Source organism: Hypanus sabinus, chromosome 1 (genome assembly GCF_030144855.1).
Source record: "Hypanus sabinus isolate sHypSab1 chromosome 1, sHypSab1.hap1, whole genome shotgun sequence".
Classification (NCBI taxonomy): Eukaryota; Metazoa; Chordata; class Chondrichthyes; order Myliobatiformes; family Dasyatidae; genus Hypanus; species Hypanus sabinus.
The window spans coordinates 18,714,846-18,738,675 of record NC_082706.1 but is presented as its reverse complement, the minus strand read 5'-3'; the positions used below and the strand labels follow the sequence as shown (position 1 = coordinate 18,738,675).

Here is a 23,830-nt window from a genome sequence, read left to right as displayed (position 1 = left end):
CTTAAAAGGATGATAAATTAATTTGTTCATTGTTATAGGAGATGACTGTTCGAGTTGATAAGTTAAAAAGGGCACCAATCACCATTGGTAATGACACTTGCTCTGATGCTTTGGAAAAGACAACAGCAATACAAAAGAACTGGCTTCATCACCCTTTAAAAATAGTTTTCAAATAACTTATAAATGCCATGAACATTCCAAATGACAAATGGCCACCTTGCTTTCCTTAAAAGCATGTTCTCCCAGTTGTCTCAGACACTTACCCTGTACAAACAGATCAGTCCAACAAAGCAATTTCCAAGTTCAGGATGTGTAACACTATCAAATGATTGGACTAAAGATCCTATAGTGATTTGAAACACTAATCTAGGATGATACTCTGGAAGGACTGCAGAAGCAACTGAAACATTTCAAACCAGGCTTTGGTGAAAGAGCCCACCATCTTTTTCAGGTAAGCACAAGGTATCATAAACCCATCCAAAGAATAAGCAGCACTTCTGATACCCTATTCTTCCCCTACCAAGTATCAAAATTGTTCATTCATTTGCTATAGTGGCATTTGTTGCGCAGCAATTTGCTGCTTTGTTGCCTATGTAACAACTACTGCCTTGAAATTTCGTGCAGCCCATTACTTTATTCCATGTCATTCTGAACTACTCTCACTGTAATCTGCAGCCTGTAATTTCCCTTTAAGTAACATACTTTTGAACTGTTTTAATGAACTAGTGATTTCACCATCTTCTGAATGACTTGGTAGAGTTAACTCTCAGGAATGCAGGCATGACATTTTTAAACAGATGAGAGTACACCACCACTGCAGAAAGAGAGGGAGGACTCCAAGTCAGGCTAAAACACTGGAGTATGAAACTTCTCAACTTTGCCTTTTGTTGGCGTATGTACATTTGCAGGAGAACAAGATGATTATTGACTTTAGGAAGAGGAAGCTAGAGGTCCATAATCAATCCTCATTGGGGCATTAGAAGTGGAGAGGGACAGCAACCTTATATTCCTCGTTGTTATCATTTCAGAGGATGTGTCTTGTATCTAACACACAAGAGCCATTGCAAAGAAAGCACAACACAGGCTCTACTTTCCTAGAAGTTTGCAAAGATTTGAATAACTTTGACAAGCCTCTATAGATGGGTGGTGGACAGTATATTGACTGGCTGCAGCATTGCCTGATAAGGAAACAGCAAAGCCCTTGAATGGAAAAGTCCACAAAATGTAGCGGATATAGCTCAGTTCATCATGGGTAAAGCACTCCCCACCATTGAGCATACCTACAGAGCATTGTTGCAGGGAAGCAGTATCCATCATCAATGACCCCATGATTCGGGCCATGGTCTCTTCTTATTGCAGTTATCACCCTGATATAGGGTACGTCCTCAGAACTGACACCACCAGGTTCAGGAACAGTTATTACCCCTCATCCATTGGGCTTTTGAATCAGAGGGGTAACTTACCTTGCCTCATTACTGAACTGTTCTCGCAACCAATGCACTCACTTTCAAGGACTCTTCATCGCATGTTCGATACTTATTGCTTACTTATTATTATAATCATTATTTTTTTCTTTTTTCTTTTGTGTATTTGCACAATTAGTTGCCTTTTGCACATTGGTTGTTTGTCCATCCTGTTGTCAGTCTTTCACTGAATTTATTATGTTTCTTGTCTTTACTGTGAATGCCTACAAGAAAATGAATCTCAAGGGATCTATAGCGACATACGTGTGCTTTAATACATTTACTTTGAACCTTGAAAATGGAAAGCACAAAGGTCAGACCACAGAATCATCTATAGGGACGATGCTTAGTGGGAAATCATCTACACCAAAATTTGTGCTTGAACATTATAGTATTATTGATTTCCACTCTCTATCTTTCTTTAATCATACTGAGTTGATGTGCTTCAGCACATGCTGGTAAACATATTGCATGAACAGCAGGCAAGGTCAGGATTGTGCTTAGATGCAGAACCTGCAGTTGAAGAGCTTGGGACACCCTGATGGGATTGTAACTGAATGGAGCAGATGCACGAAGAAAAACATTCCAGCAAAGGAACAAAGAATATGAAGTCCAACCAAGAAGGGGAACAACTGTCCAAGCTTAATGTCCAACTAAATGGAACATTTTTAATCACAAATGAGAAAATCTGCAGAATCCGGAAATTCGAGCAACATACACAAAATGCTGGAGGAACTCAGCAGGCCAGACAGCATCTATGGAATAAAGTACAGTTGATGTTTCTGCCTGAAATGTCAACTGTACTTTTCTCCATTGATGGTGGCTGGCCTGCTGAGTTCCTATAGCATTTTGTGTGCTGCTGAACATTTTAATCATAAGTTGGATTTCATGATGAGGAAAAACTTTTTTTCTTTAAAAAAAAGGGAAGTATTTCAGTACATCTTGTTAGTTATAGTTTCCATCTAATGCAACAGACCAATCTCAAAATTGGCCAGCTTGTTTTGGGGGCCCATGAAGAAGTCACACAAGTAGCTTTAAATATTTTACTTACAGTAAACAGAAATCAGTACTCAACTGGTCATAATCTGGCTTTCTTAACAAGGCAAAGAATAGATTCACAGCTAGACAAGCTCAGCACAAAATATACCACAATATTTTAAAAAAATCATTAAGTTTTTCCTCAAATTCAATGGCATTAAAAAGTAAAATGGGAGTTTTATTTATTTAGGGTTATTGTGCATCAAAACCACATGATTGTGTTGATCAAATTGCTGTAGTTTTGAGCATCTAAACAAAAGGGCAATACTGCCATAAGGTTTCAAACATCTAGAGTTGAGGCACTGATTGTTTTAAAAGGCAAAAGCTTTCCACACAATTCTAAAAGTATACCATTTAAAAATTTTTTGTTGAATGAACTTTAGAATAATCAAATATTGCATCTAATGAATAAATTATTTAAATGAAAAATGACAAGAAATTAGTGAAAATTAAAAATAGAAATCAGAAATAAACACAAAATGCTACTAATACTCAGCAGTCAGGCATCAGTCTGCTGAAAGAGTTAACATTTCAGTTCTAATGAAGAGTCTCTGACCTCAAATGTTATTCTCCCCACCCCCCACTTCTAGAGATGCTATCTGACCAGCTGAGCGTTTCCTGTATTTTCTACCTTTATTAGAGCAGAAAGGAGTCATGATTGTATCCAGCATATGGTCATTGTTCAGCATACAGTTCTGTAGAGAGCAATCAGGTGACAGGTAAAGAGATAGCAAGTGAATAGGGACCAAAAATATCAGAATACTTAAAGTTAGGTAGCTGCAAAATGGGTAAGTATAGTGGTATTTGACATCCGATGTCAAAGGAAATCTAATATGGAAATCACAAATTGACTTTACAGCTGTGCCAAATAAAAATATTATGTTGAACGAAACCACAGAACATGCAAGGTAGAGTGCATTTCAAGCAGTTCCAGGTAAAACACAAGGGAAATATCCTACTTTGAGTCAAACAAATATACAGAGCTTTAAGAAAAAAGCTCATTTATAGTTTTGTCCAGTTTTAATTGAACTCATAGGCATTTAAACTACATTGTTGCATAAACTGCTCCAAGAGGACCACAACCTTGCCACGGTTTGGAGGCTTGCATGCCTCAGTGACCCAGAGAGCTATGTTGGCTGGAGTTAGGGTCTTATGCTTTGGCTCTTGGTAGGGTCATCCATAGCAAACAGGTCAAAGGGTAGAGGCCAGACTAACAGTGGTCCACTAGACTGAGGTTTGAGGGTTCAGCTTAAGGCCAACAATCCGGACTGGCAAAACAAAACTTATGGAAACAACAATGAAGAATCTTTCTACATCTGACTGCACTGTGTCCCTGACTTACATGACTGACAATAGTGAAAACCAAGAGAAAGCTACTGACATGAAGGAAGTCCTGACCACTGCCAGAGATGGAGAACCTTGATTGCTACCCTAAATGGCAGCAATGTAACAGGCAGTAAATAAATTGCACAAACTAAACCTTATGAGCTTTCAGAATGTTTAAGGAATTACTGCAGCTTATTAAATACCTCCACCAAGTATAAATCAAGAAATAACTGTTTCTTTACCGTCTCTTTTGAAGAAAGGGTAGGATGAACAAACTTCCTGTAAATCATACTGGCACCCTTCGTGTATGGGGATAAAAGCCAGACCACAAATGCAACTTTTATTTCATAGTAGAATGGAAACCTTCAGACAGAAAGGAATTAGTAAGCAAAAAAAAACTGAGTACATATTATATTTCGCACAAGAGGCATGAATGGAAGATTGATCAGGATTCACCCAGAAGTTCTAATAACTAATTTTGGGTTAACACATACAATGTTAAATCTAAAATTCATCCCATTTACTGATAATCACACGGCAAAGCAGCCTTGCATTAATCTGTTATCTGATTTTTGGAAATCAGTGGGCTGTGACTTGCCTCATCCATTTTCCAAAGCTCCCTTTAAACCCAGAGGTCCTGTTCCTATGCTTCCTTTAAACATAGCAAAGATCCTTTTCCCACATTCCCTCAACTAGTTCATTGGAAAAGTTATACTATTAGTGTAGCACACCATCTTAAAGCAGTGAATTCAAGTTTGCTGAAGTTATCGCCAGCAGTCTGGAAAGAAATCCAAAGGCTCGAGGGTGCAGATAATAGAAGAATTTCACTATAACAGGTTTTGAGCATTTGCAAATGCCAAGATATCAGAAGGGAAGAAATATGAAAGTCTGCATAAGTCAGTTTATCAAAGAAATGCACAAGGCATCCTTCAGAACTGACACTGATAATTTTAGAAACAACAGAGCATACCACTAAAAGGTAGTAATCAACCTCACATGAAGCAAAGTTAATTTGCATGTTACCTGTTCATTTGAATCTCTGTAAAGAATGAGTGCAACTCCTAGACTTGTCATAGGTACGAGAAGTTTAATCGCTTTCAAGTGCAAAATAGTATAAACATGGAGGGACTTCTTTTCCCTCTCCAAACTGCAGGGTTTGGACAGTTTCTCTACTATCACAACAAATTACTTTCCCTCACTGTTCTCCGTCATCTTCTTGCCAGACATAACTGTCTGTGATCTCCAAGCATTCATTCCTCAGTAAAATCACAATACAAAACATACACGCATCTTCTAAATCACCTCCTTCAATATGTTCGAGATGTTTTACAACTTACCAAGAAATAAATATGTCTGTGAAAGTTTCTACTGTTGTGAAGATTGCAAACACAATCCAGTACATCATCCATCGGACCTAGAGAGAAATCAAATGGTTATTGATTTATTAGAAACTCAGAATGAGAGAAAAACATACATTCTGTATCCAATTTACGGAAACAGGCTGAAGCAAAAGAAAATTAAAAAAAAAACAACAACTGAGGTGGAGGGGGACGAAAGGGAAATATTAGGCCAACTCCTGGTGAAGTACAAATTCTAATTTGCTGTGGGCAAGTCAATTGTACCAAACCTAAACGCAGGTGAAATATTTCTCCAAGAGCCAATACTAGAAAGTAAAATTTGGGCCAAATATTACAGAGGAATTATTAAAACAGCATCAAACTATCGTGCTTCCAGGTTTTGGTAAGTGGTGAATTGGTGATGAAGTAGTTTACGAGATAGCTTTAAAAGTTCCCAATCATTTTGTTTTCTTTTCTTGTATGCTTCAAGCAGCACATATTATGGTACAGCAGAAATTTAGTGATTTGTGCCAAACTTGAAAGCAACTTCAAAGTAAATACATATATGTCAACACATACAACCCTGAGATACAATTTCTTGCAGGTAATCACAATAAATACAAGAAACACAATAGAATCAATGAAAGACTACACCGACAGGTCAGGCAGCCAATGTGCAAAATAAAAACACTGTGCAAATACCAAAAGAATAATAAATAAACAACAAATATCAATAACATGAGGAAAACACCATGAAAGTGAGCTCTGTTTAGTGGGAACAGTTCACTGATGGGGTAAGTGAAGTTGAGTAAAGTTATCTCCTCTGGTTCAAGAGCATCATGGGTTGAGTGGTGATAACTGTTCCTGAATCTGGTGGTGTGGTTCCTGAAGCTCCTATATCTTCTTTCTGATGGCAGCAACAAGAGAACACGGACTGAATGGTGGGTGGGAGTCCTTGATGATTAGTGCTGCTTTCCTGCAACAGCACTCTGACTAGATGTGCTCAATGGTGAGGAGGGCTTTACCAGTGTTGGACTGAGCAATAAATCCTGGGCAGGATTCTCCATTGACACTGGTGTTTCCATATCAGTACATGATGCAACTATTCAATATACTCTTCAACTCACATCTTTAGAAGTTCATCAAGTTTTTATGTCACGCCAAATATTTGCAAACTTCTAAGAAAGTAGAGGCACTACCGTGCTTTCTTTGTAATGACACTTACATGCTGGACTCTGGACAAATCCTCTGAAATGATAACACTGAGGAATTTTAAGATTGCTGACCCTCTCCACCTCTGATCTTCTAATGAGGACTGGTTTATGGATCTTCCGTTTCCTCCTCCTGAAGCCAATAATCAGCTCCTTGGTCTGATATAATAATCTGCTCTTTAGCCTCTGCTTGTATTGGGTAGGAGGAGGACAACAAAGTGATATTTCTCGAAATGTGGTTGAGACACCGAATGGTAGGCATTCTAAATTGTAGTATAATAGTGGTCAAGTATGTTGGGATGTCTACCCTGACAGGTGATATATGTTGATTATAATTGGGCAGAGATTTCTTCAAGCAAGCTTGACTGGAGTCCCCAACTATGATTTGAAAAGTGTCAAGGTAGGCTGTTTTATGTTTGCTAACCATGACATTCTGAACATTGAGTGCTTCTTTAACATCTGCTTTTAGCAGTACGTAAGCTGTGGTCAAGACCAGGGAGAAGAACTCTCCTGGCAAGTAGAATAGTCGTCACTTATTTGCAAATATTCATCAGATGTTCTAGGTCAGGGAACAACAGTGTGACAAGACTGCTGAATTCCAGTACCACAAAGAGTTTATCATGAAACACAGACCTGCACCTTCTGCCTTCTCCAAATCAGCAGTCCAGTCTATCCTGTGTACTGAGAAACACAGTTGCAGCTATATAGGACCCTGGTCAGACCCCACTTGGGAGTACTGTGCTCAGTTCTGGTTGCCTCACTACAGGAAGGATGCAGAAGCCATAGAAAGGGTGCAGGGGAAATTTACAAGGATGTTCCCTGGATTGGGGAGTATGCCTTATGAGAACAGGTTGAGTGAACTCGGCCTTTTCTCCTTGGAGCGACAGAGGATGAGGGGTGCCCTGATAGGGGTGTACAAGATGATGAGACCCATTGATCGTATGGATAGTTAGAGGTTTTTTTGCAGGACTGAAATGGCTGCCACAAGATGACACAGGTTTAAGGTGCTGGGGAGTAGGTGCAGAGGAGATGTCAGGGGTAAGTTTTTGTTTACTCAGAGTGGTGAGTGTGTGGAATGGACTGCTGGCAACGGCGTTGGAGGCGGATACGATAGGGTCTTTTAAGAAACTTTTGGATTGGTATATGGAGCTTAGAAAAATAGAGGCCTGTGGGTAAGCCTAGCAGTTTCTAAGGTTGGGACATGTTCGGCACAACTTTGTGGGCCGAAGGGCCTGCATTGTCTTGTAGGTTTTTTATGTTTCCAACCCTTCAAGTCTTACCCACATAGCTGGCATATCCTGAGTGAGCTATGTTTCTGTGAAACACAGAACATAACAATTCCTCATTTCCTAACAATAAAGCAATCTTGCCTTTAGGTCCTCAATCTCATTTTTCAGTGTACATTTGCTAACAAGATGCTGGGTAGAGGAAATTCAATCATTAGAGTTTCAACCTGGCTTTGAGTCCTGCCTCTCTCCCTCTTTTTCAGCCATGGTGATGTACCATCATCCGCTTAAAGGTGATGTATCTGCGCACTTGAGAAGCAAATCCACCAAATCCTTCAGAAGATCGTGAAATTGCTAGTTCATTATGAAAGTTCAGTAGTACTTTGTTTAAAGGGAAATTACAGGTGAAAGAGTGCAGAGAGAGTGATTCAGAAGGATATTTAGAAGTTATGTAAATAGTCCGCAATACATCATCATGATTCACCAGCACCATGTTTAACTGACCAATTCCTATTTCTAAAAGGATCCAAAGAGGTGATGCATTTGATACAATGCAATGAACAATAGTGCCCCAGGGAGCATGAAGAAAAAGAGAAACTTTGATGAACAGTAAATATCCAAAAAAGCAGCAGCAAAGCAGGATAAATTGGTTAGGAAGCCATATACCTGCATTCTAATGAAGACAAGGGCAGCGAGGTTATGCCATAACTTTATGCAACACTGGTCAGGCCACAAGTAGAATACTATGTATAGCTCTATTCATTAAACTTCAAAGGACATGACTGCAATGTAGCAGATGCAAAGGATGTTTACCAGGATGTTGTCTGCAATGGTATCTTTCAGTTATAAGGTGAGAATGAGCTTGTTTACTTTGGAGTAAAGGAAGCAATGAAGGGGAGGGGAAGAACCTCATGAGACAGAGAGAAACAGATCAGTAGAATGTAGGAGATTTTTCCTATAGACCCCTCAGATATTGATAAGGTTCATTGGCATAAAAAAGGTTGGAAATCCCTGCTATGAGGATGGTTGGAATCTGCAGTGCACTGCCTAACTGCCCAAGGCATGATGGGGGCTGAGATTCTCACATTTAAATATCTAGACAAGCACTTGAATACTTAAGGCATAAAAGTGTTATGTGCTAGAAAAAGTGATCATATTGACAAGTACATGACAGCAAGCAAGAACACAGTGGGTTGAAGTGCCTGTCAGACTCAGAACTTTAATAAACATCTTAAACATTTGGTTAGAGGTGGCTGTAAAAGGATAACACAGCTATCCAGTGTCAACTGCAGGGCAACTTCTAACCATCAGACTTTTTTTTCCTGAGATGGCTTTGAATGAAGCCACTGACACCAACTCTGTAATCAGGGAGCATGGTAAACATCACACACAAAATGCTGGTGGAACACAGCAGGCCAGGCAACATCTATAGGGAGAAGCACTGTCGACATTTCAGGCCAAGACCCTTCGTCAGGACCAACTGAAAGGAAAGATAGCAAGAGATTTGAAAGTGGGAGGGGGAGGGGAAAATGCAAAATGATAGAAGACCAGAGGGGTTGGGGTGAAGCTGAGAGCCGGAAAGGTGATTGGCAAAAGGGATACAGAGCTGGAGAAGGGAAAGGATCATGGGACGGGAGGCCTAGGGAGAAAGAAAGGGGGAGGGGAGCACCAGAGGTTGATGGAGAACAGGCAGAGTGATGGGCAAAAAGAGGAAAAAAAAGGAGGAGGAAAAAAACTAAATACATCAGAGGTGGGGTAAGAAGGGGAGGAGGGGCATTAACAGAAGTTAGAGAAGTCAGTGTTCATGCCATCAGGTTGGAGGCTACCCAGCCAGTATACAAGGTGTTGTTTCTCCAACCCGAGTGTGGCTTCATCTTGACAGTAGAGGCCGTCATGGATAGACATATCAGAATGGGAATGGGACTTGGAATTAAAATGTGTGGCCACTGGGAGATCCTGCTTTCTCTGGTGGACAGAGCATAGGTGTTCAGTGAAACGGTCTCCCAGTATGCGTTGGGTGTCACCAAGTGCATGGTAAGCACTTTCCTTAAACCTATTGAGCATTATTCATACAGTTAATGTAACAAGTTCCAAAGGCAACACATGAGTGTCTACAGGTTAGCAACCCATATTTTGGGTAAGGTAAGATACGTTGCTTTTTCACCCTGTGCATAGAGCTGGTCACACCTCCTTAACTGTTCAGCAAGCCAAAAATTGTAATCACCAAAAACCTACTCCAACTTTTGGTGCCAGGAAGGTATGAATGGAAGCAACTTAATCATCCAAATTAAATTGCACTATGTTGTAGCCACTAAAATCCAGACTCCAAAAATGAAAGTTGGTAGTGAAAGTTTATTGATGACTAAGACACAAAGGAATCTTAAGCCTACAAACTGGAAAACAAGCCTGATTATATTTTCCAAACCTTTTGTTTTTGTGCATTTAATAAGGTTTTCCAACCAGACAGAATAGCAATGCAGTGTTTCCCTTGCATAGCCAATTCAGTTAACTTGGGTGTGTTCAAGGTCACGTTCCCCACAGCTACTTCTGGCTTAATGAAATCTCCATTATGATAAGTGTCAACAAAAAAGGTTATAGGGTGCACTCAAGATGGAAGAGGTGTAGAAGAAATGTAAAAGGCTGAGAACAGAGTCCACAAGGGAGCATGACTGGATAATGCCATTGGCAATAAGCCAGATGACCTCACTGCTATGAGACAATAATCAAAACTTACAAAAGCAGTGGATACAGCCCAGTCTGTCACACAAAACCACCCCCCCCCCCCCCCCCACTGAGCACATCTACAAAACGCACTGCCACAACAACATCATCAAGGACCCCACCACCCAGGGCATGTTCACTTCTTGCTTCTGTCATCAGGAAGGAGGTACAGGAGCCTTAGGTCCCACACCACCAGGCTCTTCACCCAACTGGCTCCTGAACTAGTGTAGATAACTTCACTCACCTCAACACTGAGCTCATTCCACAACCTACAACTCATGTCCCCAGTATTATTTATTATTATTACTTTTAACTTGTATCTGCATAGTTTGTCTGCTTTTACACATTGGTTATTTGTCAGTCTTTGTACATTGGTTTTCTTTTATTCTATTGTATTTCTTTGTGAATGACTGCAAGGAAATGAATTTCAGCGTAATATACGGTGACATAGGCAGCATGTACTTTGATAATAAATTTACTTTGAACTTTGAAGTAGTGCACATAGCTTGTGTTTAACTTATTCACTCACCTTATTTCTTGTGGTGGGGAGAAAATGCTTAGATTAGGAATTTTCTATAGTTGTAACCCTTGGAGGGATTCAGCAATTAAAATAAGGCATGATGTTGGAAGTTGGAATTTTCTGGATAGGCAATGCTTTTATTCAAACTACTTTGTTTGGCTGAGTAATTAACCAGTTTCCCCATGCTCAGATGCTGGTGGATCACCTCAGAGTAAACAAAACTCCTAACAGCCAAAAAAAATCACCAGAACTTCCTGTGGATTTGAATTCTTTTCAAGTCACTTGAGAGGGGATGCTGAATGTACACAACCTCCACTCATTTTATCTTATAACTTCTGCAACTACTTTAGTATGTTATTAAGACACAGACCGTAATTGATAACAAAATATCCTTCAAGCTGCTTTAACAATGGGATTGACGATTCAGAGAATAGCTGATGATTCCTCAGTTATTGACAGTGGAGCAAAAGATTCCTTCTGCACCTTATGGTAAGCCGAACTGTAAACTATTGCACACTGAACATCACTGGCAATTATTATCTTCACTGTACTATTGCTGCAGACAATGTGACTTCACCAAATGTTAGATGAAGTACACAGTAAAAAACAAACCTGGATGACAGCAATAAATTTGCAGCACACATACCCATTTTAAATTGAATTATAATTCACCATCTTTTGGTGTCCACTGTGTTTCAACTCAGGGGTAATTATGTGCTCAAACCTGCGGATATGGATCTTTCACATGCAGCAGTCTTCAACGGTACAACTTCTGAATACAAATAAATAGTGCCCATTAATTTGACAGCAATTTGAGCAGATGCTGGAAGCACTGATCATGCCAGAAATTTTTTTCACTTGTTTCTTCATGTGAATTTAGTGGTAATAATCATTTATTTATTTTAGGCATAAATGAAGTTACAAGATTGAAGAGTTACATTGGTTCACTTTGGATTTGCTAAGGTAAATAGGTGGGGGAGGGGAAGAGGAAGGAGAAAGGGAAAGGAATGGATAAGGCCATTTGATGTTTTTTAGGAAAGGGATGCATTTTTACCAAGGGGAATAGCTTTCAGTTGATCATCAGTCAAGATTAGCATGTAAATGGAATAAGAATAATAAGAACTGAGGAACTTGGAATTGTGGTTAAAAATGGCAGGCTGGAGTTGATAGAATTAAGCTGAAACATAAGGCCTCTTTTACATATTTTCCAAAAGGCTATCCAAGACTAAACTCATATTAATTTAGAGTATGCTCCAACAGTAATTCTATACCTTGGCTTAAAATGGTTACTTTGAATCATTTTAAGTAGTACATTTCAACCAGACTGGTAACAACATCATCATATTCTCGAGTTGTTATAGAACTAATTGTAATGAATTAAAAGCTAAATCATTATCATGGGATCCATGGGATATGAACAGCCACATGGAATCTGGTTACATTCAACCCATTGACATTATAATCCTTCAAGTAACATGTTAATTCAGCTAGGAGTGTTGCAGAATTTTACTATGGAACATTGAGCAGGAGTTTAAATGGTCAGGTGACTTTTCATAGGTGACACTATTGAACTATTTACCAAGCTGTTGTCTGAACTTAAAAGATTGACGGTTGACCTGTTAGAAGCATACACGATCTTAAGGATCATAGGTTGGAGTACAGTCTTCTTCCCAGGGAAGAGGTGCTAAAAACAAGATGGCATAGGTTTAAGACCAGGGGCGAGAGATTTAAAAGGAACATCAGGGACAGCTTCTTCACATAAAAGTTGGTGTACATCTGCAATGTTACCGTCTAAATAAGCACATGATAGGAAAGGTTTGGAGGGCAATGGGCCAAATGCTGGCAGATGGGACTAGCTCACTGGGGAAGGACAGACTGGACCAAAGTCTCTATGGTTGACTTCTGGCCATCTGTAACCACAAGGGGTTTAAGCAGCAAGGTTAGAGAACAATGACAAGTAGAGCTTACTTACATATTCCTTCACATTTTTGGTCTTGACGGCTTTATAAGATGAGTATGCAGGATACAAAGTACCAAACGCAAGCCTGCTTCCAATATAAAAAAGTAAAACTTAAGTAGTGCTACTTGAGAAGTAAGGAACAATATAACAAAGTAGGAAATTATCAACCTCTTACACTAAATGGTTGGAATCTAATGTTAAAACAGCAATATGAATTTACAAAGGGAAATTAATGTCCAATTGGGGTTCTCTAGGAATATAACATGTTTAGTAGATAAGTGGAACTGGTGAATGTAAATGCGATCTCATGGAGTGGGGGAATGTATTGACACATGTATTGCAAAAAGAGGAATGAATGGACTCTACTCAATTTGGTGGTATGGATTTGTGGGTCACACAGTGACCAGTCATTCATGATCTTTGGTAACTAAATTAAATTAGATGAGTACAGTCGGCCCTCCTTATCCGCAGGGTATTGGTTCTGGGAATCCCGCGGATACCAAAAAACGCAGATGCTCAAGACCCTTATTTGCATATGACCTATGCACATCCTCCCGTATACTTTAAGCCATCTCTAGATTACTTATAATACCTAGTACAATGCAAATACTATGTAAATAGTTGTTATACTCTACTGTTTAGGGAATAATGACAAGAAAAAAGTCTGTACATGTTCAGCACAAACGCAACCATTGTAGCTCTTCTGGGGACGCTGCTGCGATCCCGATTCTCCCGTGATCTTTAAGTTCTGAGGCTGTAGCATTTTATATAGCTAGCCAGCCATCCCTTACTAGCTTTAAATTCCTTCCTCTCGCTCACAACACAAGTAGCGAACGAACAAGATGCGAGGTGAACAATGCTCAAACAACGAGTAATACTTTTAATCATCTCTAGTTTACAGTACTTATAATACCCAATACAATGGAAATGCTATGTAAATAGTTGTTAGGGAATAAGGATGCTTTGGAGGAGGCTCAATAATACGAAAGTCAGGATCTGTGAAGGCCAGCGACATGCCACTTTTCAAAAGATCTAAGATTTCTACTTCCTTGGCGAGAGAGAGCACTTTACACTCGCTCTTAGCCTTTGAGGAATTGCTTTGAGCACTTAATTGCTTTTTAGGAGCCATTTTTTCACAGAAACAAAGTAGCAACCAAACAAGATGCGAGGCGAACAATGCTCAAAAAATAAGTGCTGGAGAGAGAATTTCCGGGTTTTCTGATCTGTGATTGGTTGAATCGGCGCACGTGGCACCTGCGGATACAAGTGGGCTTCAATATGGACATGTTGATTGAGAAGGCGAGTACATAATAAATGGAAAATAATAGGGAAAAATGTGCATTAATGACCTCACATGACAGGAAAGCAGATTTTTTGTTAAATGGTGAGAGATTGGATAAGTTCCAAGAGACAAATGTACTCACACATAAGTCACTGGAAGTCAACCTGCAGATACAGCTAGTGATTAGTAGGGCAAATAATAGAGAATTGTTTATTAGGAGCATACCTGATTACAGAAGGAAACATTATATTTACAGGGGTCTTGGTGAAATCACTCAAAGCAGAATTTCAGTTAGCTTATAAAAGAAACTCAGTTGCCATACAAGTGCTGTGAAGATTCACTAAGCTGATTTCAGAGATGGCAGGTTTGCCAAATGAGAAGCAGAGTACACGGGGCCTGCATTCTTAAGAGTCAAGGGATGTCTTCAATATTGAAATTCCCAGGGGGTTGACAGACAGGATTTTTCCAAGATGGGGCACAATTTGAGAATTTAATGTAGAGAGACAGAGGAATCTTTGGGACTTTTTTCCATCCAAGACTGCAGTGAAAAAAGTGTGTATTCATTTGAAACAGGTTAATAGATTTTTGTGCAATAATGGTAATCAATGAATATGGTGACAGTACTGGAAATGGCACTGAAGTAAAAAAAAAGTCATGGTTTTGATGAATAGCAAAACAGTCACCGATCCTCAAATTAAGAACACAGCATCATAATGAATAGTCCCTACCAGATGCTTAAAACACTGCTCGTCTATTATCAGATGGAAACACATCACCCTTATTTGAATATAGTAAATATAAACAAATTGAGCTCTGCCACAGAAAAGGGGTAGATGTGTAATTAGATACAATTGTAAATCTGGACTTAAAAAAAATAAGATCACCTGAATCTTGTCATTTTAAAGTATATCATCAGATTAACCCTTAACCAACTTTTTATATTGGAAAATCAACTCCTCAAAAGGCTCTTTGTCAACAAGTGGTTGTAGAAGAACAAGTCTGGTGTAAGGTACTTTAAAGTTTCTGGTATTAAACAGGTTTGAGTAAATGTTTATTTAAAGGGCACATTTGTAGTCTCAGAATTCTGCACTCCTAACAAAATGTCAAACACAGTGACAAGTAGTTCATCACTGCGCTGCATGGATGCAAAAACTGACAGCATTAAGAAAACAAACTCAGTCAAACAACTGCTTAGCTTGGCTTATGTAAACCAGTTTGCTTTCTTGTGGTTTGCTGTCAGAGTTCCTGTTCCCTATTTTGGGACGATAATTTCTTCACTCAGCTATATATCACCCGCCCCCGTAAAACTCGGTGCAAGAAACTTTAAGGCCTGGAAAATCCTGTTAGATCCAACTTGCCCCTTAAAAAAAACACTTCATACCAACTCAAACATTACGCAGCTCAATTCCAACTGTTAAAAATAACAACAGTTGCAATTCCTCATGCTCAGAAGCTTTTGGGTTTCTTTAAGTAGTAAAACCCACAAGCATGGGACAGCCAACAAAATATGCCAAAGCCTTGAAATAGGCATGCCCACTTCACTTTGACAGCCGCCTGAAGGAAACCAGGAAAATTAACTGCGGATCAACTAAACTACTGATAGGAGAGCTCAAGATTCAGTTTATACTTTTTTTTGGTTTTGTTTACTATTTCCATCAAAACCAATCTAGGAATGTGGCAACAAGAGAGCAAAAGTGGATCTCTCACCGTCTCTGTGGGCCCCTGTTTCAATCTCACCATGATGAGCAACCCCAGATACCTGCCTACAAGCAGACAACCATAAACTGATAAATATGTTTTACATTACAAATCATTTTAAAGCAATCTGCTTTGTAGAATGCAATGACAAATTCAAGAGCCCCGTCACTTCTGTGCTGCCCACTAGCTCACAAATCTCCCTCACACTCAAATGTGCATATGGTTTTATATTACTATATTTCTACACTATTCTTGGTTGGTGCGACTGTAATGAAACCCAATTTCCCTCAGGATCTATAAAGTATGTCTGTCTGTTTCTCTGGTTTCTCCATACCACACAACTCCACCACCACAGGCTCTAGTAATTTAGCTTGTCCAGTTGATCTCTTTCCTAGACTTCAACCTGATCCCATATAAACCAAATTGTTTGCACTATTAGCAAGTTATCTAGTCTTCTGATGTTGTTCCTTCCTCTTCAATCAGTTATCACTCCACTCTTCCAATCAAGATAAAAATCCCTCGATTCCTGCAGCTTTGCAGGGACCCACTCCCATTCCTTCTTTCCAAATTCATGAATGAATAGTTGCACCCTAGCTTTGTCATAATTCCATGTTTGGAACACTTCAGTTAGGATTGCTTCAGTTTAAGCTATCCATCGTGATAGAATAAAAGTTCAGTTTTGTTTGTATTTTAATTTGCACTTTGGTAGGCTATCCACATTGGATGGGAATGATATACTCAGCCACTGGTTAATCACTCAGAATTGAGAGCAGCTTACTTCAACAATGTGAAGACTAGTTAATGCTCAAATTTATTGTCATCTGACTGTACATATATACAAATCAAATAAAACATACATGATGCACCCACAAAACATACATTACACACAGCACATTAAAAATATTGCCACGAGTAAATAATTAAAATATAATGCAAAGTGCATGTAGTGTGTAAACAGCTGGCGTCCTAATGACAAGACCTTAGTGGTGGCAGGGTATTTATTGGACTCACAGGCTGAGTGAAGAAGTTGTTACATGGTCTGGGTGTCCTGAACCTGAAGCTTTTCTACTCCCTTCTTGATGGTAAGTGGTCAAAGAGAACATGGGATAGGTGATAGGCATCCTGAACAATACTTTGGACCCTTCACATACAACTCTTACAGAGGGTGGGGAAGGTGACAGAACAGATGGACACCCTGGTGACCCTCTTGGCAGGTTTGTATAAGATCTTGTGGTCTGATGCCTTGCAGCTTCCATAGCACACAATGAGGCAGCCCAAAATGGCAATGACAGAAAATACCATCCCTTCATTCAAAAATCTGAGGTGCAAAGAGATTTGGGTGTCCTCATGCAAGATCCCCTAAAGGTCAAATTGCAGGTGGAATTGGTGATGAAAAAGACAAATGCAATGCTAGCGTTCATTTCAAGAGGATTAGAAGATAAAAGCAAGGATGTAATGCTGAGGCCTACCTTGGAGGATTGTGAAAAGTTTTGGGCCCCTTATTCAAGAAAAGATGTGCTGACACTGGAGAGGGTTCAGAGGAAGCTCATGAGAATGATTCTGGGAGGAAAAGCTTATCATATGAGCAGTGAGTAAAGGTTTTAAGCCTGTACTCACTGGAATTTAGAAGAATGGTGGTGGAGAGGGGAAATCTCATTGAAATCTATTGAATGTTGAAAGGCACAGATAAGAAACATCCTCTCTACATCCACTCTTTAGTAGGGGAGTCTAGGACCAGAGTGCACAACCTCAAACAGAGGGATATCCATTTAGAAAAGAGATTGGAGGAATTTCTTTAGCCAGAAGGTGGCAAACCTGTGGAATTCGTTGCCACAGGTGGCTGTGGATGCCAGGTCACTGGGTGCATTTAAGGTGGAAGTTTGATAGGTTCTTGATTAGTCAGGGCATGAAAGGTTATGGGGAGAAGACAAGAAGGGGGTTGAATGAAAAATGGGTCAGCCATGATGAAGCAGACTAAATGGCTGAATGGACTAATTCTGTTCCTGTGTCTTTATGGTCTTATTCCAATTAAAAATATCCAATAAAATGGGTACTTTTGCATATGAATTACCATACATTTTGATAGGGTACAGCCTTGACCCAGTGGAACTATGCACAAAACAAGTGAATCTGCCTCCAAAGAAAAATTCACACGCAGATCCATACACACATTGGATTCTGTCATATTAACCACATAAGTACATAACTTGCCTACACACCCACTTTCATCAGCTCACTGTTCCAAAATATCCCTTAATTAGTCTCCTCTCCCTTTGGCCTCAAACCCCTTTTCTCAGAAGAATGAATTCCACAAAGAAATTCTACATCAAGGTAGACTAATTAGTACATTGTTCATGCTGAGGATTTGCAAGGATCAATGAAAATCAAGAAAGCTGTGTAAACTACAAATCTGAAAAAAAAGTAGAAAGTGCTGAAACACTCAACAGGTCAAGCACCATATGTGAAAGGAGAAAGAGTTAATGTCACATGTCAATGACCCTTCATGAGACGGTTCCAGCATTTTCGATTTTTACTTAAGAACACATCTACGGTATTCAGGCCCAAGATTACTGCAAATGTGGATGACTTTTGTTGACTAGATAACCATCAATACTTTTTCCCAGTAAAAGGATAAATATCACTCAAATTTTAATCATTGCATTACAGATTGCAGCTTAACAAACTATTCCTTCAACAATCAAACTCAAGCTTGTAGTAATTTGCAAAAGTATTGCAAACCCATTAAAAAAAAAATCAGGATGCTACCTGACCTGCTCACAAAACAGCTCACAGCCTACAAACATCAGGGTACAGACTGAATGCTATCCACAGATTAAGGTTTTCTGCATGCAGTAAGATTTTTAAATTGCTATCTGTGGGCACAGAAATGGGATTGTGCAGATATACAACAGGTAATTGTTTAACATACAAATAACTTGAATATTGTTTGCCAACATAATCAAAGCCATCACTGTAATTGGTAATGGAATATTGGAAGTGGATTCTTATGTCATGCATTTAGTTTTTGCTTGAAGCAAAAAAAACCAACTTTGATATAGAGGGAACTGCCTTGAGTTAGTCTGTTAAGCAATATAACAGTAAGTGATTATGATACACTTAATGTACGATAAGCTTAGCATAAACTAGGAAAATGTTTAAGAACACCACAGCAGTAATGCACAAGAGAAAATAACATTGTATCAATTATTTCTCCCCACTCTAATATCACAAAATGTGTGATGTAATCCAATTTCTCTCTTCTGAAAGAGCTCAGAATTAAGAAATAGCTGCATAACTAATTCAGTTATGGTACAGCAGAGTTAAGTCGTTAGAGACCGGCTTCTTCGAGCTCATCAGTGAAACGGCTTAATTTCTCCTCTTTAATGTCTTTTTCTTCCTTTTCTGGCTGGATGGGGTTCTGTTGGAGTCTGTGACCTACAGCTGCACTCAAACTGTGGTTCTTTACACCAATGGCTCCCGCTCCAGAGCTTGTTAACCAGCTGCTTTCGATATCTCTAGGATGTGGTCTGGAAGACGCGATATTTCAGACTGAGGCCCTGTGACCACATCAATTCCATACCGCTGTTGCCAACTGCAGCTTTGTGGGAGAATGGAACATCATTGCGACAGTGGATGAGGCTGTTGGAGACCTCTGTACTCAGGTAATCACTCTCTCACTCTCAATGGTGAGGATGAGTTTGCTGCCGATTTTCGAGTTGGAGAAACATAGAAACAGAAAACCTACAGCACAATACAGGCCCTTCGGCCCACAATGATGTGTCGAACATGTCCCTACCGTAGAAATTACTAAGATTACCCATAGGCCCCTATTTTTCTAAGCTCCAAGTACCTATCCAAAAGTCTCTTAAAAGACCCTATCGTACCCGCATCCACTGCCGTTACCAGCAGCCTATTCCACGCGCTCACCACTCTGAGTAAAAAACTTACCCCTGACATCTCCTCTGCACCTACTTCCCAGCACCTTAACCCTGTGTCCTCTTTTGGCAACCATTTCAGCCCTGGGAAAAAGCCTTTCCACACAACACACTATCCACACAATCAATGCCTCTCATCATCTTGTATACTTCTATCAGGTCATCTCTCATCCTCCGTCGCTCCAAGGAGAAAAGGCCAAGTTCACTCAACCTGTTTTCATAAGGCATGCTTTCCAATCCAGGCAACATCCTTGTAGATCTCCTCTGCACCCTTTCTATGGAGAAACTGGGAATGAAAGCGATGCTGCAGACTGTAACTTTGTAATCAGTGAACTGGTTTGTTTTATTGGTCTCCACTCTTGCTATGAAAGGGGGCACCTTTCTGACCCTTGTCAGTGGCCTGTCGAATTTGCTAGGTGAACAATAGCTTTTGTTGGACGTCAAATCATGGGTGGGTGGTGGGCGCTGACACTTGCTGTTGAAATAAGTGAGGTGAGCAGAGCGTTGATGTTTTGCTGCTGCTGCTTGCTTGTGGGAAGGGGAGGAGTGCTTTGGGGGTTCTAACATTTCTCTGTCATTCATTTTTTGGGTTTCTCATCTTTGTGGTGATCTGCGAAGAGTGAAAATTTCAGATTGAACACATGTATACATTCTTATATTAAACTGAACTATTGAACTATAACTGTTCACCAATATCTCAATCAAGTGAAACATGTACAGCATGCCTGACCATACAAGCCATCACTGCCAAATTTGGTTTCATTCTCAATGGATATTCAAATTAGAAACCAAATTATTGCAGCGTGCTAACACTCTGTTTCAGTCAGCACAGGCAATTACTACATTGTGGCGACCCTTTTCCTGGCACATCCGAACCGACTCACAATTAGATAGCCTACGGGGGTTTGCGAGCACAGAGCTTTGGAGCCTCTGCGCCATGGGGGGCAGGTTGAGGGAGGCTTAAAAATGAGGCTGAAGATTTCGAATAAAGTTTTTTCCTTCGACTGCAGTTACCGACTCCGTGTCATAATTTTAGCGCTGCGTGTAGCACACCGCTACAATTGGTGACCCCGACGGTCCAAACGATTTTTGGACCAGAAATGACCGACGCCGCCTCTGTTCATGCGGTTTCGTTGAAACTGCCGGGTTTCTGGACACAGCGCCCGGACCTATGGTTCCAGCAAGCCGAAGCCCAATTCCACATTCGCCAGATCACCTCAGAAGACACCCGCTACTACTACGTGGTGAGCTCCCTCGACCAGGACACAGCGGCCCAGGTCGCGGAGTTCATACAGTCGCCCCCGGCAGACGGCAAGTACACGGAATTCAAAGCCCTGCTCCTCAGGACTTTCGGACTCCCACGGCGCGAGCGGGCTGCCCGTTTACTGCACCTGGATGGCTTGGGCGACAGACCTCCTTCGGCTTTAATGAATGAGATGTTGTCTCTCGCCGACGAACACACACCCTGCTTCATGTTTGAGCAGGCATTCCTGGAGCAGCTGCCCGAGGACATACGACTGCTGCTGTCCGACGCGGATTTCAGCGACCCCCGGAAGGTGGCAGCCCGGGCGGACTTGCTGTGGAACGCCAAAAAGGTGAGCGGGGCGTCCATCGCACAGATCTCCCAGCCACGCTCCCGGCAGCAAACCAGTCCAGGCCCGGCCGCAGAGCCCGCCAACCCCCGGCCCAATGAACACTGGTGCTTCTACCACCAGCGGTGGGGCACAGAAGCCCGCTGTTGTCGCCCGCCCTGCCAGTTCCTGGGAAACGCCAGGGCCAGCCGCCGCTGATGGCTACGGCGGCTGGCCATCGGGATAGCCTCCTGTATGTGTGGGATAGAAGGTCGGGACGCCGGTTTTTGGTCGATACTGGGGCTGAGATCAGCGTTTTACCTCCGACGAGTTACGACACCCGCAGCAGGGCACCGGGTCCCCCCCGAGGGCCGTGAATGGCAGCACAGTAAGGACCTATGGCACCCGTCAGGTGCAGCTACAGTTTGGCTCCAGCCAGTTCACGTGGGACTTCACACTGGCCGCCGTAGCCCAACCGCTTCTGGGTGCGGATTTTTTGCGGGCTCACAGCCTACTGGTCAACCTGCCCAGGAAGAGACTGGTACACGCCGAGACCTTTCAGAAGTTCTCCCTGGGTGCAGCCCAGTTGCCAGCCCCTCACCTCGGCTCCATCACGCTGTCCGGCAACGACTTCACCAGGGTCCTGGCGGATTTCCCATCGGTTCTGGCACCGCAGTTCACAGCGGCCATGCCCAGGCACGGCGTACAGCACCACATCCTGACCCAGGGACCACCCCTCCATGCCCGCGCTCGGCAGCTTCCCCCGGACAAGCTCCCACTGGCGAAGGAGGAGTTCCAGAGGATGGAGGAATTGGGGATCATCCGGCGGTCCGACAGCCCATGGGCCTCCCCCCTGCACATGGTGCCCAAAGCGACGGGGGGCTGGAGACCGTGCGGTGACTACCGCAGGCTGAACGAGGCTACCACACCGGACCGCTACCCTGTGCCGCACATTCAGGACTTTGCAGCAAACCTGCACGGCGCACGGATCTTCTCCAAGGTAGACCTCGTCCGAGGGTACCATCAAATCCCGATGCATCCTGACGACGTCCCCAAAACGGTTCTCATCACCTCGTTTGGCCTTTTCGAGTTCCTCCGCATGCCGTTCGGCCTGAAGAATGCCGCACAGACGTTCCAGCGGTTAATGGACGCGGTGGGACGGGACCCGGACTTCGCGTTCATCTATTTGGATGACATCCTCATAGCCAGCAGCAGACGTCAGGAGCATCTGTCCCACCTCCGTCAACTCTGCGCCCGACTGAGTGAGTACGGTCTTACAATCAACCCCGCCAAATGCCAGTTCGGACTCGATACCATTGACTTCCTGGGCCACAGGATTACTAAAGACGGGGCAACCCCTCTGCCCGCTAAGGTAGATGCGGTCCGCCTCTTTCCCCGACCCACCACGATCAAAGGCCTTCAGGAATTCGTAGGTATGGTCAATTTCTACCGCCGCTTCCTCCCTTCAGCTGCCCGGATCATGCGCCCCCTGTTCGCCCTGATGTCGGGTCCGAGCAAGGACATTACCTGGGACGAGGAGTCCGCTGCCGCTTTCGTTCAAACGAAGGAAGCTTTGGCGGATGCCGCAATGCTAGTACATCCCAGAATGGACGCCCCTACTGCCCTCACAGTGGACGCATCAAACACGGCAGTCAGTGGGGTGCTGGAGCAACTCATCGCAGGTCGCTGGCAACCCCTGGCGTTTTTCAGCAAACACCTGCGACCACCCGAGCTCAAATACAGTGCTTTCGACCGGGAACTGTTGGCGCTCTACCTGGCAACCCGGCATTTCAGGTACTTCCTAGAAGGTCGGCCCTTCACTGCGTTCACGGACCACAAACCGCTTACCTTTGCGTTTACGAAAGCATCCGACCCCTGGTCGTCCCGCCAGCAACGCCACCTGTCCTACATCTCTGAATACACGACAGATGTCCGGCACGTCTCGGGTAAGGACAATGTCATGGCGGGGGATGCGCTCTCTCGCCCTACCGTTCATGCCCTTTCCCAAGGGATAGACTTTGAGGCACTGGCAGAGGCGCAGCAGGCGGATGAGGAGATTCCGAGTTACAGAACCGCAGTCTCCGGTTTGCAGCTCCAGGACCTCCCCGTGGGCCCGGGTGAGAGGACCCTACTCTGTGACGTCGCCACCGGCCAGCCCCGTCCAGTCGTCCCGACAGCCTGGCGGCGACGCATTTTCGACTCCATTCATAACTTGGCGCATCCCTCCATCCGGACAACTGTCCAGATGGTTTCCAGCAGGTTCGTTTGGCACGGACTCTGCAAACAGGTCAGTGAATGGGCCAAAACGTGCATGCACTAACAGACAGCCAAGGTGCAGCGGCACACCAAAGCCCCACCGCAGCAGTTCCATCCCGCCCACCGGCGTTTCGACCACATTCATGTGGATATCGTGGGCCCCCTGCCAGTGTCGCGCAGAGCGCGGCACCTCCTGACTATCGTGGACCGGTTCACAAGATGGCCAGAGGCGGTCCCGCTCACCGACACCACCTCCGAATCTTGCGCCCGAGCCCTGATCGCCACC

The 23,830-nt window shown here is 42.5% G+C and overlaps 1 protein-coding gene across 2 annotated transcripts in view; it reads right to left on the bottom strand.

Annotated features, from left to right (window-relative positions):
- The window catches only part of LOC132391674 (receptor expression-enhancing protein 1-like), a 59,809-nt gene that overhangs the window by 18,560 nt on the left and 17,419 nt on the right, over positions 1-23,830 (bottom strand). The window contains exons 2-4 of one of the 2 annotated variants that reach the window (XM_059965168.1): positions 12,815-12,887; positions 5,165-5,241; positions 4,070-4,190 (exon numbers count right to left, since the gene is read on the bottom strand). In XM_059965168.1, coding sequence (XP_059821151.1) covers positions 4,070-4,190; positions 5,165-5,241; positions 12,815-12,887 — 271 coding nt within the window. The remainder of the gene's footprint in view (positions 1-4,069; positions 4,191-5,164; positions 5,242-12,814; positions 12,888-23,830) is intronic. The other variant, XM_059965177.1, reaches the window with a different exon arrangement.